A 13,373-nucleotide genomic window follows, 5' to 3' on the forward strand; every position below is an offset into this window, starting at 1 on the left:
AACCAGGGTGTCTGTAGTGACACCTAAAGCACTGGGATGCAGTGACTTAGACCGCTGTGCCACTCGACAACCATGTAAATAGTCATTGAACACGGGTCACTTTAATAATGTTGACATACTGTTTTACCCACTTCATATGTACATACCATATTCTTGTCAAGGCTCATCCTATATAACTACTGCTGTACACACCATTTCTATTCACACTGTCCATACACACCATTCACATTCATATACTTATTTCTATTCCAGACTGGTATTGCTCGTTTTGATGTCTTAAGTTATTTTCTTTTTAAAAACTTTTTGATTATGTGTGTATGTATTATTGTATTGCCTGAATCGCTGCACCTGCGATAACATCTGCAAAACTGCGTATACCACCGATAAACTTTGATTTTGAACAGGGGGATTTGTTAATTTTAGAAGCCTTTGTTCTGGCATTAGGGTATATATATATTTAGAAATGACAAGCAAACGACTGACATGGTATCGGCCTTCGACATTCGTTATTGTGTAACTGAAAAATTACAAAATATACCCTATTGATGTTACGCGGTCGTCACTAGTTACCACAGACACAAAGTCATAAATCCTGCCTATTTCTACAATGTATCTTCAAATGTTTTAAACCCTAGCATTGCTTTAAGCACACTAATAGCCTTATACCTAAATTCAGACCAAAAAGCTACAATTTCTCATGAACCTTTACGATAAAGCGTATTTTAACTTTGTGGCTGTGCGAAAGCGATGCCCGCTTCCGCTTTACTTCCGTATCCAGTCCCATACAATCAGATACTTAAAATCGTGTAAACACGGTCATTTAAGATAGCTAGCTATATACATACTATTATATTCGTGTTTGTGAGCGAATTTAGTTCTACCGAAAGAATTTTATGAAGACTTTCGACACACCTTTGGCTTACGGGGCAATTTGCAGTTGCGACATCCATTTTTTGGATTCATAAAATATGCACCCGTCGACTGTTGACTATAAATGTTATGCCTCACGAGCCCCAAAAACTACTTGCACATCGTTTAAAAACAGCTCCGATATAATGGTCAGTCCTATTTGCGTGGTTATATCGACCCAGACCCACCCTGCAGTTTTGTACTGAGGGGGTGGCCCCGAGGTTGTTACTGCGGATTGCCGCGTTAAGGCCCTTGGCAGAATAAATTCAACCACAAACACGAGTCATTTTATGGATTGACACAATTGGTACTAATAACATGAGGAGAGCTTGTTTTTCCAAAGAAATCGTTTAATAGGTTCCATAAAGCCAAAATTGACACAAAAAATAATGTTGAGGATACAAACAGAAAGTACAAAGGTGGAATGTTACTGGGCAAGAGAACATGAACTTTTCACATGGTTTGGAAATGAATGGCTGACACACGTGGCTAAATTGAAAGACGCTCGAGCTAGCTAGCAAGCTAACTTAGCTAATTAAACACAGAATAGGACTACAAAAGTCATCCGGTCAACAACAACACGTGGACATTTCTTGAGGAGCGCATCTTTTAAATACAGCCAGCCAAGGGATGATCTTGAATCGGAGTTTTACTCGTGTGCAGCATAACGTTAACTGTTGTAGCTAGCAGTCTCTGTAGGATCCCCGGCCTAGAACGGTCTCCGTAGCCTTCCTGGGCCCAACCTATTGATTGTCCCTGTATCCGCCACCAGAGGAGTACCCGCCTCGGCCTCCACCGCTCCTGTATCCACCACCACCACCACCTCCGTATCCTCGGTCTTCTCCGCCATAGCTGCGGCCTCCTCCGCCACCACCGTAACTCCTCTCGCCTCCACCATATCCACCTCCACCGCCGTATCCACCACCACCTCGGGAACCTCTGTATCCACCGCCACCTCCACGACCTCCACCACCGCCCTGGCCTGCCTCGTTCACACGGATGGTTCTGCCGTCGAGAGACTGGCCGTTCATTGCATCCATAGCGTCCTTCGCATCCTCGGGATTGTCGTACTTTACGAAGCCGAATCCACGAGGCCTTCCTGTTTCTCTGTCCATGATGACATCACATTTAGAGATATTTCCATACTTTGAGAACGCTTCTGCAAGAGATTGCTCTGTGGTGTCGAAGCTCAGGCCACCGACGAAAAGTTTTCCTTCGTCGGACATGTTTCTTTGTCTTTTGCGGACTGAACAAGAAGAGCTGCTACTTGGAGAGGAACGTCGACGGAAAAGGAAATGGCAGCATGCCGCGAAATATTATAAAGAGTAATTTGACTCCGCCCACAGTAAAACAACGGATGCGATTGGTTGCAAACCTGCCGTAAACTGTGTATCGTAATGTGATGCACGTTTTGTTGAAGTAAAGCGCGCCATTTGGATAATATATTGGTGAAAATTGGATAACAAATTGAATCGATTCAAATGGCATCGATTGGCAAGATACCGTTGCAGTCAAGAAATTTGCCGTGGTAAATTGAGCTCATTAGCTAGCCGGTGTCAGTTGCTAGCTAACTAACTAGCTTATTTATTGCCAGCAAGCATGCTAACTAATTAACTAGCTAGCTAGCTACGTTAGCAGGCCTAATTAGCTCGACAAAATCCCAATCATTGTGTTAATATGTTTCCCCTGCCTATACGCTGAAGCAAAGTGTTGTGATTTGTATTTTAGTTGCCTTGTTTGTTCGTGCACACCACCTCTTCCCTGCTTACAATGTAGCCACGCATGCGCGATGCTGTCTGACATTTTATATCTTTATTTTAGGGTTGAGAAATACAGGCCACAGACCCTAGATGACTTGATTTCTCACAAGGACATATTAAGCACCAGTAAGTATGTTTTTTTTTTCAGTCTTTGAAACAACAGGGATGGAACTGCTGCTGTAGAAAACCTGACCTTTATTCATTCCAACAACAATTCATTTCAAATATATATAGTCAAGTGAATTTATTCAAAATAATGTTTTCATTCTCAAATGAACTACAGTTGTGTTTTTTTGTTGCATGAGTGCATATGTAACAACATATTTTGTCGGAACCAATCCTCTTTTCAGTCCAGAAATTTATCAGTGAGGACAGGCTGCCACATCTCTTGTTCTATGGACCCCCAGGCACAGGGAAAACATCTACTGTTCTCGCCTCTGCCAAGCAGCTCTACAAGGAGAAGGAGTTCAACGCTATGGTCCTGGAGGTACGTAATAACTCAGCCCTGATATGTAGAATTATCAAAGACAAACTTGCCTACCTGGTTAAATAAAGATGAAATAAAAATATATATATTTTTTAATAATGCTGTGCTCATAACACTGCACTTGAGGGTTGTCATGTTTTCCAGTGAGCGATATTGATTCTTAACATTCAATGTTAGTGTGCGGCATACATAACTGTTCTCGGTGTCATCAATAATGCATACAGGTTTCTTTATTTAGGGAGTTTTTTGCAGCTTTTAACCTGCATTGTTTGCTGTTTGGGGTTTTAGGCTGGGTTTCTGACAGCACTTTGAGATATCAGCTGATACGAAGGGCTATATAAATAAATTTGATTTGATTTGAGTGTGCGGACCATCAATAATGCATACATTTATTTATTTGCAGTTTTGCCAGACCCACCTGAGTTTTGCCAGCACCAGGACCATATTCAAGTATGACAATAATGAATAATACTTCAAAAGGTTTTGTTTCCTTGCAGTCACTGACAGAATCTGTATTTGTAGAGAAGTAGGTCTCCTACCTACCAGTAGTTGTCTACCATATTGCAATCAGTTTCCAAGTCTTTTCAGCGAGGACAAAGAAACACAAAGGATTGCAAGTACCCGTGTCCTTAGACAACCCTGACTGCAATTGACAAAATGTGTGTTTATTTATTTTTCTTTGTCTTCCAGGAAGGGTTTCAAGTTGGTGATACTGGATGAGGCTGATGCCATGACCCGGGATGCCCAGAATGCATTGCGGCGAGGTAACCATCTGTTTTGAGTTGTTCACCTGCTGTGTACCAACTGGCCAAATGAGCTGCCTGCGAGCTAACCAGTAATTCTCACTGATGAAAATATCTGCTTACTGTAACATGAGACATCAAGCAAATGTTAAATGCATTTGGGAGGGGTAGCGCATATTAGCCCGATTATTTAGAATATTCATGTGCTACAATTGCTTGTAATAGATGCCATTGATTTAACAGTTCACATTTTATATTCGACATTAGAACATTTTAATGAGCATATGCCCACTGAACGTCAAATCATTGACATCCATTTCTCCCTGCTGGTTTCTACTCCTATTGCTACCTCTCTCTTCCCCCTCTACCTCTCTCTTCCCCCTCTACCTCTCCCTTCCTCTCCTACAGTCATTGAGAAGTACACAGAAAACACCAGGTTCTGTTTGATTTGTAACTACCTGTCTAAGATCATCCCAGCCCTGCAGTCTCGCTGCACCAGGTTCCGCTTCGGGCCCCTGTCTCAGGACCAGATGATACCCAGGCTGGAGTTTGTTATCCAGCAGGAGAGGTGAGGGGGCTCAGGAGTTAATGGGTCAGGGGAGGGAAGTGGGGCCCGGGGGAGGTGAGTGGGGCCTGGGAGGCGGTGAGTGGGGATCGGGGGCGGTGAGTGGGTGTCGGGGGCTTCAGATGGTAGATCACTGTGTTCCTCAAGGAATTTGGCACTGGCACTGACCCTGTATATAGCTTACATTCTTCTGATACTTTAATATACTTTTTTCTATCTTATTTCTTCCGTTTTTTTGTTTTGTTTTTGTTAAACTGTTTTTAAGGGCTAGCAAGTTAAGCATTTCACTGTACTTGTCCATGTGAGAAATAAAACTTGAAACTTACTTGAGACTAATGTCTCCTGTGTTTTACTGTTGCCTTTTAATCAGAGACTCATGTCTGCTCTTGTCCCTGCAGCATTGATGTAACTCCAGATGGAATGAAAGCTATTGTGACCCTGTCATCAGGAGACATGAGAAGATCCCTCAACATACTGCAGGTACGGAAAGAGTGCTACCGGTGTGGAGCTAAATGTGATTAATTGCATCACAGTGTTGAGTTTTTATTGCTGGTCTAAATGTATTGGCTAGTGGTGGGCACCAAAATCGATAATTCGATACGGCTCTTTAATTATTTGTTACTTTTTTTCTCTTTTTTTTTTTTAACGTAAAACTGTATTGTTGGTTAAGGGCGTGTAAGTAAGCATTTCACTGTAAGGTGACACATACAACGGGTACCTGTTGTAATTCAGCACATGTGACAAATAAAAATGTATTTGATATAGTTTGGTACCCTATATATTACATGACTGTTCCTGTAGCCATTAAACTGACCTCACAGGCTCACAATTTAGCATACTTATTGGCCTGCTGAATAATGGTTGATTGTATTCAACTGGTTAGGTAGGTTCAGACCCCCTGAACATTCACACCATGCCCAATGGGCAGTCAACAAGCAGTTGTCTGAATTTCACAAAGCCTTGGAAGTTAACAGAAGATGAACACAGCTGCAATGTTATTGATAAATAAATAAAAAACTACATCTATACTGAACAAATGTATATAAAGCAACATGTAACCATTTCAAAGATTTGACTGAGTTACAGTTCATAAGGTAATCAGTCAATTGAAATAAATGAATTAAGCCCTAATCTATGGATTTCACATGACTGGGAATACAGATATGCATCTGTAGGGGCGAGGATCAGAAAACCAGTCAGTATCTGGTGTGACCATTTGCTTCATGCAGTTCAACATATCTCCTTCACATAGTTGATACGACTGTTGATTGTGGCCTGTGGAATGTTGTCCCACTCCTCTTCAATGGCTGTGCAAAGTTGCTGGATATTGGCGAGAACTGGACCACGCTGTCATGCATATCCCAAACATGTTCAATGGGTGACATGTCTGGTGAGTAAGCAGGCCATGGAAGAACTGGGACATTATCAGCTTCCAGGAATTGTGTACAGATCCTTGTGACATTGAGCCGTGCATTATCATGCTGAAACATGAGGTAATGGCGGCGGATGAATGGTACGACAATGGGCCTCAGAATCTCGTCACGGTATCTCCGTGCATTCAAATTGCCATCGATAAAATGTCATTGTGTTCGTTGTCCGCGGCATATGCCTGCCCATACCACAACCCCACTTCCACCATAGGGCACTCTGTTCACATCGTTGACATCAGTAAACCGCTCGCCCACATGATGCCATACAAGAGTGCGGTTGTGAGGCCGGAATGGACGTACTGCCAAATTCTCCTAAACAACGTTTGGGCAGCTAATGTTAGAACAATGAACTTTGAATTATCTGGTAACAGTTCTGGTGGACATTTCTGCAGTTAACATGCCAATTGCATGCTCCCTCAACTTGAGACATCTGTGGCATTGTGTTGTGTGACAACTGCACATTTTAGGCCTTTTATTGTCTCCAGCACAAGGTGCACCTGTGTAAGGATCATGCTGTTTAATCAACTTCTTGATATGCCACAGCTGTCCGGTTGATGGATATCTTGGCAAAGGAGAAATGCTCATTAACAGGGATGTTAAATAATTTGTGCACAACATTTGAGGGAAATAAGCTTTTTGTGTGGATGGACAATTTCTGGGTTCTTTTATTTCAGATCATGAAATATGGGACCAACACTTTACATGTTGCGTTTTATATTTTGTTTCAGTGTATATTGTTTTAAAAAACTGCAACTGATATGGATTTTACATATCGATGCCCAGATTCTGACTACACTACTTATGGTCCATTTCTTTTTGTTATTTCTAATGACTGACTGATTCCTTTCCCATGTATTTCTCAGAGCACCAGCATGGCGTATGGGAAGGTCACCGAGGATAATGTGTACACCTGCACTGGTCACCCACTACGATCCGATATCGCCAACATCCTGGACTGGTCGCTAAACAAGGACTTCACTTCCGCTTACAACCGTATCCTTTATTCTCTCCCACAACCATATGTATTTCAACAATATCTATTACCACAAGTTATGTTTAGCCTACTCTTTTCAACAAATGGCTCGTTCCCCCCCACAGTGGTTTATGTATTGCCAAAGCAGCTCCTTCAAATAACACAATATCGCCAATGTATGATATCTACATACAGCACTGCAGGATCTAGAAATGGATCAATACCCAAATCAAATTAGCATAATATCTCCAATATGTGGTATATGAGGACAACTTGTACTCTGTGGCGTCTACCTCTTCTAGGAAGTGGCTCTGAATGCCTTGGTGTTTCTACCTCTTCTAGGAAGTGGCTCTGAATGCCTTGGTGTTTCTACCTCTTCTAGGAAGTGGCTCTGAATGCCTTGGTGTTTCTACCTCTTCTAGGAAGTGGCTCTGAATGCCTTGGTGTTTCTACCTCTTCTAGGAAGTGGCTCTGAATGCCTTGGTGTTTCTACCTCTTCTAGGAAGTGGCTCTGAATGCCTTGGTGTTTCTACCTCTTCTAGGAAGTGAATGCCTTGGGGTGGTGTATTTTGGAGGGATGTTTTTAGGTCGGTATAGAAAGTTAATTTCAGTGATGTAGCCTATGAATAGATGTTTTGGATTTGTGTCAGAAAAGCACAAATTCCTGGTTTAATCAGGAATAATCTCACCCCTGTATGGGATCAGGACAAAATGACATCTGAAAGTTGGCTAGGTGATGATAATGTATGTCAGTTTCTGGGTATGTATTGATATATAGAGGATCATGTCAGAATATCATGAATTCCTGGAATTACACTGAAGGACAAATCCCATCCTTGATATTGAGAGATGTTCCTTAGCTTCTGATCCACAGAGATTCTCCAGCTGAAGACGCTGAAAGGCCTAGCCCTGCATGACATCCTGACTGAGGTCCACCTACTGATCCACAGAGGTAAGAACTGGACTGGAGGCAGTAAACCTGTACGCTGCTGTGGTTCTAGAGATTTCCATACTGTATGGGATGGGTATTTCCATTGAATGCATCACAGGTACAATCACTGTATCCCCAAAGTCTGAAGTTGTATTTTTTTTTAAATGTGTTAATTATTGGGGTCTTTTTAATGTGTGAATTATATACTAGATTATGGATAAAAAAAAAAAAGATTGTCTTGCCGGGCAGGGCCAAGCTTACTGTTATCGATCTATAGTTGATAGATCTATTCTAAACATACTTCATACAGCACATTATATGAGAGGCGAGCTGCTAGGAGAGCGAACTGCATAGTGATGTTTTCTTCCTCTGGTTTCCCGGGAGACCCCTCACGGTTGCTATGGCTGCCAGTGTTCTCATTGTAGAATGATTGGCTTGCCAGTGTTAAGTGTGGCACGCATCACTACTGCAACGTTTTAGCCTGACAGTGAATGCCTGTTTTCTTATTTCTGAAGTTATGTGTTTCACTAAGCTGTCTTGGCAGATTCATCAGGTGTTACCATAGAGGGCCTGTGAATTCTAGCACTGATACCTTTTATGATGCAATGATATATTTTTTGAGGGATTTGGTACACTTCTGTACTGTATATTAGAGATGTAACTCCTCATATAACAGTAAAATGATACAGAATAAAGGAATGGGGTTTCCTGAACGGAGTACAGAAATTGGATAGTGATTTTTAGCAACGCATTCAGCTACCTGAAGGTAATGCTAGAGAAGCACTGATGCAAAACTTGGCAAAAGGAGCGTGCAGGGGCCTAGATTTAAATGGAGCGTGCAGGGGCCTAGATTTAAATGGAGCGTGCAGGGGCCTAGATTTAAATGGAGCGTGCGGGGGCCTAGATTTAAAAGGAGCGTGCAGGGGCCTAGATTTAAATGGAGCGTGCGGAGGCCTGGATTTAAAAGGAGCGTGCGGGGGCCTAGATTTAAAAGGAGCGTGCGGAGGCCTGGATTTAAATGGAGCGTGCGGAGGCCTGGATTTAAAAGGAGCGTGCGGAGGCCTGGATTTAAATGGAGCGTGCGGAGGCCTGGATTTAAATGGAGCGTGCGGGGGCCTAGATTTAAATGGAGCGTGCGGAGGCCTGGATTTAAAAGGAGCGTGCAGGGGCCTAGATTTAAAAGGAGCGTGCGGAGGCCTGGATTTAAAAGGAGCGTGCGGAGGCCTGGTGCGGAGGCCTGGATTTAAATGGAGCGTGCGGGGGCCTAGATTTAAATGGAGCGTGCGGGGGCCTAGATTTAAATGGAGCGTGCGGGGGCCTAGATTTAAAAGGAGCGTGCGGGGGCCTAGATTTAAAAGGAGTTGGAGAGAATTGCTTGTCTGTGGTACTTCATCAAATCTAATGATCTATTAGCAAAAAAATTGCAGTTAATTTATCAATACGTAGAATAATGATTGCCGCCAATGAATTCGAAGACAGTAATGCAAGCAGCTTGTTATGTTGTAGTCTGATTGGCCGAGCTTTAGCTCAGTCACGCCCACTTGAGTCCAAGTGTGAAAGAAGGTGTGGCTGAGTTAGGTTCGGTTCATAAAGACTTATGTCCATAACTACCTGTACTTTCTTTGTGCAGTCACAAAACCTGTTTCAGTGTTTGTCATTTCCTTGCGGTTCTGTAGATATTAACATTGACATGTTAATAATCTGAAATTCATGTCACAAAGCAAAGTGAAAGCCATACTGTAGCATAATTAAACAATCAAACTGGGACCACTGGATATCAGAGATACTCCTCGACACTCTGTATGTATCCTTCGGTAAAAGAGCATTTTAAGATTTTTGTAAATTTGAGTGTCTTCACTGTAGCAGTCCGGTCCCAGGGCCTAGTCTCTGACACATCTCTTTGTTGTGTGAACGTGAATGGCCTTCCATTGATTGGGAACCATTTGGGGCAGCCTCCACAGATGCTAATTCCTTTGACATTCAAACTGCAGCCATTTGACGGTAGTCTGTAATCTCGTTTTGAAAAGGAGGAAGATGAGGAAGAAGGCTTGCTTCTTTAGCTGGGTGATTTCCTGGTGTGAGGTGAAGCCATTGAAGAACAATGGGGATTTTCCTCCCCCATGGAGAGTTGTCTCCTCTCCTCCCCCATGGAGAGGTCTCCTCCTGTGACTTGTGGAGATTGGTCGACGCCTCAGTCCTGTGTAGATGCAGATTGTAAGGATAAGGTGTCCTTCCTGGTCAGAAGATGTGGGGGGGGGGGGTCGACTCCGCGCTAAGATCAAAGTCACGGCGTTACACCAGTTCATTTTATGGTGCATGTTTTGAGAGATTTTTACACTTCTGTGCTGTATAATAACCGTCCGTGTTTGTTGATTTCTTACAGTGGACTTCCCTCCTGCCATTCGGATGGGCTTGCTTATCAAGTTGGCAGACATTGAGTAAGTGCTCATATTTTCAGTATGGTGGTTATATACCCATAATTATATACCTTACTCATTGTAAATCCCTCTGGATAACAGCATATGCTGAATGATTTAAATGTAAATTAAGATTACTAATATTTTTATAGGTACAGGCTGGCCTCTGGAACTAGTGAGAAGATCCAATTGAGTTCGATGGTGGCGGCTTTCCAGGCAGTGAGAGACATCGTGGTCAATGAGGCCGCTTAGACCAGCAGTAGTCCTCAGTCACAAACGTCTAGTACACATAGGTCACCTACTATGGTCCTGGAGAGCTTCAGGGTGTGCAGGCTTCTAGTCCAGCCCAGTACTACCACACCTGATGCAATTTCTACATTGCTGGTCAAGACCATTGTTCGTTGAGTTAATGCTAACTGACTTAAAGGCTTTGATACCCTTTTTGTTCACAAATACATTTCACTCGAGACTAACTTCATAAAAACATACTTGTGCTTGTCTGCTCAATATTCCTGTCTGTATTTACATTTTGATATTGATTGTCATATAAAATGGTTTCTTATGTAATCTAGTGTCTTATTGTATGTTGTGTACGAAAGTCATTGAATAACGTTTCAGTAGACCAATTTACTGTACACAATGCAAGCTTTAGATTTACTCTTAGTAAATGTACACATTTAAATAACAAAATACACACTATAATAGTTATCATACAATATACCTATTGCACAAAAATGTAGATTAGTTGTTCTTGATAGTAATTGTATTACAGTGATGTAAATTAACCTGAATAATGTTAGGATTCAAGACTTTTAAGAGTTCAGTTGCATGTTTGAGTCACTTAACTATTTCCATCCATTAGCATTTTGACATCCTAAGAGATTTCTTTGAACAAATAGCTGATCAGACATGACTGATTTGTCTAAACCACAAAGTAGAATCCTTGCCTTCACCTATTCAACCATAACTTCAGAGAAGATCGGAATGAAAGATGCATCACCTCAGGGCCCTAGAAAGTTCTGTCACTTCTGTCATACAATATTCCCACCATTTTGTTATGCTTTCCAAATGGAGGCAAATAATAAGCTTTCCTCCCTTGACTGCTATCATTAGTTATTCAATACTTCCAAATAACTCATACATTTCAAATGGGTGCCAATAATTCAGGCTGTATCACATCCGGCCATGATTGGGAGTCCCATAGGGCGGGGCACAATTGGCCCAGCATTGTCCGGTGTAGGCCGTCATTGTAAATAAGATTTTGTTCTTAACTGACCAGCCTGGTTAAATAAAGGTTAAAATAAATAAATATGCTCTCCTCCCTTGACTGCTATCATTAGTCAATACTTCCAAACCATTCAAATTAATTTAAAATGGACGCCAATAAGTATTCTCTCATTATTCCCAAACTCATACATTTTTCCTTGTCTGAGGAGCATTCCGGTATGTTGGGTCATGGGGTCTAAATTTGTCAAACCAGGATGCCACCATGTTGCAGTCTGATGAAACACGACAGTGGCTGATCCAGTCCTTGTAGCCAGTGAGGAGTGGTTGATCCAGTCCTTGTAGCCAGTAAGGTCAGTGGCTGATCCAGTCCTTGTAGCCAGTAAGGTCAGTGGCTGATCCAGTCCTTGTAGCCAGTGAGGAGTGGTTGATCCAGTCCTTGTAGCCAGTAAGGTCAGTGGCTGATCCAGTCCTTGTAGCCAGTAAGGTCAGTGTCTGATCCAGTCCTTGTAGCCAGTGAGGACAGTGGCTGATCCAGTCCTTGTAGCCAGTAAGGTCAGTGGCTGATCCAGTCCTTGTAGCCAGTGAGGTCAGTGTCTGACCCAGTCCTTGTAGCCAGTAAGGTCAGTGTCTGACCCAGTCCTTGTAGCCAGTGAGGACAGTGGCTGATCCAGTCCTTGTAGCCAGTGAGGACAGTGGCTGACCCAGTCCTTGTAGCCAGTAAGGTCAGTGGCTGATCCAGTCCTTGTAGCCAGTGAGGACAGTGTCTGATCCAGTCCTTGTAGCCAGTGAGGACAGTGGCTGATCCAGTCCTTGTAGCCAGTGAGGACAGTGGTTGATCCAGTCCTTGTAGCCAGTGAGGACAGTGGCTGATCCAGTCCTTGTAGCCAGTGAGGACAGTGGCTGATCCAGTCCTTGTAGCCAGTGAGGACAGTGTCTGATCCAGTCCTTATAGCCAGTGAGGACAGTGGCTGATCCAGTCCTTGTAGCCAGTGAGGTCAGTGGCTGACCCAGTCCTTGTAGCCAGTGAGGTCAGTGTCTGACCCAGTCCTTGTAGCCAGTGAGGACAGTGGCTGATCCAGTCCTTGTAGCCAGTGAGGACAGTGGCTGATCCAGTCCTTGTAGCCAGTAAGGACAGTGTCTGATCCAGTCCTTGTAGCCAGTGAGGTCAGTGTCTGATCCAGTCCTTGTAGCCAGTGAGGACAGTGGTGACCCAGTCCTTGTAGCCAGTGAGGACAGTGGCTGATCCAGTCCTTGTAGCCAGTGAGGACAGTGGCTGACCCAGTCCTTGTAGCCATTGAGGTCAGTGTCTGATCCAGTCCTTGTAGCCAGTGAGGACAGTGGCTGACCCAGTCCTTGTAGCCAGTGAGGACAGTGGCTGATCCAGTCCTTGTAGCCAGTGAGGTCAGTGTCTGACCCAGTCCTTGTAGCCAGTAAGGTCAGTGTCTGACCCAGTCCTTGTAGCCAGTAAGGTCAGTGTCTGACCCAGTCCTTGTAGCCAGTGAGGACAGTGGCTGATCCAGTCCTTGTAGCCAGTGAGGTCAGTGTCTGACCCAGTCCTTGTAGCCAGTAAGGTCAGTGTCTGACCCAGTCCTTGTAGCCAGTGAGGACAGTGGCTGATCCAGTCCTTGTAGCCAGTGACGATGTGGCTATTTTTGACATATGGAAGGCGGAGAAGCAGGTAAGTATAGAGCAGTTCAAGATTATTTCCATGTGCAATAAAAAATATCCATGAATTTAGATAGACAATTGAAAAAAGAGACAGAGAAAAGCTCTTTGGATTAATATATATTTTTTAGATATAAAATGGCTGACCTTCTGGGTTAAATGCAATATCCTTAAGGTGTTATCTCCAGAGGAAGATACCAAGGTGAGCTACGGTTAGGAGTGAAATAAACACAGCTTGAAGGAACATTCATAAATATTTAGTTATC

General features: G+C 43.2%; 2 protein-coding genes and 1 long non-coding RNA gene across 27 annotated transcripts; 2 read left to right on the plus strand and 1 right to left on the minus strand.

The window, feature by feature from the left end:
- Nucleotides 1-1,238: 1,238 nt before the first annotated feature.
- Nucleotides 1,239-2,219, minus strand: LOC118371987 (uncharacterized). Its single transcript, XM_035757678.2, has one exon. It carries the CDS (start codon nt 2,133-2,135, stop codon nt 1,653-1,655), a length of 483 nt encoding a protein of 160 aa, XP_035613571.1. The 5' UTR covers nt 2,136-2,219; the 3' UTR covers nt 1,239-1,652.
- A 53-nt stretch (nt 2,220-2,272) lies between these two features.
- rfc5 (replication factor C (activator 1) 5) lies at nt 2,273-10,782 on the plus strand. The gene is made up of 11 exons (XM_052479228.1): nt 2,273-2,437; nt 2,731-2,795; nt 3,020-3,213; nt 3,569-3,606; nt 3,847-3,920; nt 4,308-4,467; nt 4,863-4,944; nt 6,758-6,887; nt 7,742-7,819; nt 10,182-10,236; nt 10,368-10,782. The coding sequence occupies exons 1-11, from the start codon at nt 2,391-2,393 to the stop codon at nt 10,465-10,467; spliced, it is 1,023 nt and encodes a 340-aa protein (XP_052335188.1). The 5' UTR covers nt 2,273-2,390; the 3' UTR covers nt 10,468-10,782.
- Nucleotides 10,783-11,460: 678 nt separating this feature from the next.
- LOC127911743 (uncharacterized) lies at nt 11,461-13,246 on the plus strand. 25 transcript variants are annotated; one of them, XR_008079164.1, is made up of 4 exons: nt 11,461-12,470; nt 12,742-12,843; nt 12,878-12,979; nt 13,014-13,246. It is a non-coding gene; the product is annotated as an uncharacterized LOC127911743 (long non-coding RNA). The 25 variants fall into 25 exon arrangements; XR_008079150.1 differs by adding exons at nt 12,505-12,606; nt 12,674-12,741 and having other exon boundaries at nt 11,461-12,436; nt 12,776-13,223; XR_008079162.1 differs by having other exon boundaries at nt 13,048-13,084.
- Nucleotides 13,247-13,373: the final 127 nt, after the last annotated feature.

This window comes from Oncorhynchus keta, chromosome 25 (assembly GCF_023373465.1).
Source record: "Oncorhynchus keta strain PuntledgeMale-10-30-2019 chromosome 25, Oket_V2, whole genome shotgun sequence".
NCBI classification, from domain to species: Eukaryota; Metazoa; Chordata; class Actinopteri; order Salmoniformes; family Salmonidae; genus Oncorhynchus; species Oncorhynchus keta.

Bases quoted from the DNA above. Each gene is read 5' to 3' on its own strand.
- LOC118371987 (XM_035757678.2), bottom strand. From the start codon at position 2,135: ATGTCCGACGAAGGAAAACTTTTCGTCGGTGGCCTGAGCTTCGACACC.
- rfc5 (XM_052479228.1), top strand. From the start codon at position 2,391: ATGGCATCGATTGGCAAGATACCGTTGCAGTCAAGAAATTTGCCGTG. The intron at 3,214-3,568 runs GTTAAATAAAGA...CAGTTTTGCCAG, and splicing joins AAGACAAACTTGCCTACCTG to ACCCACCTGAGTTTTGCCAG. The intron at 3,607-3,846 runs GTATGACAATAA...TTTGTCTTCCAG, and splicing joins AGCACCAGGACCATATTCAA to GAAGGGTTTCAAGTTGGTGA.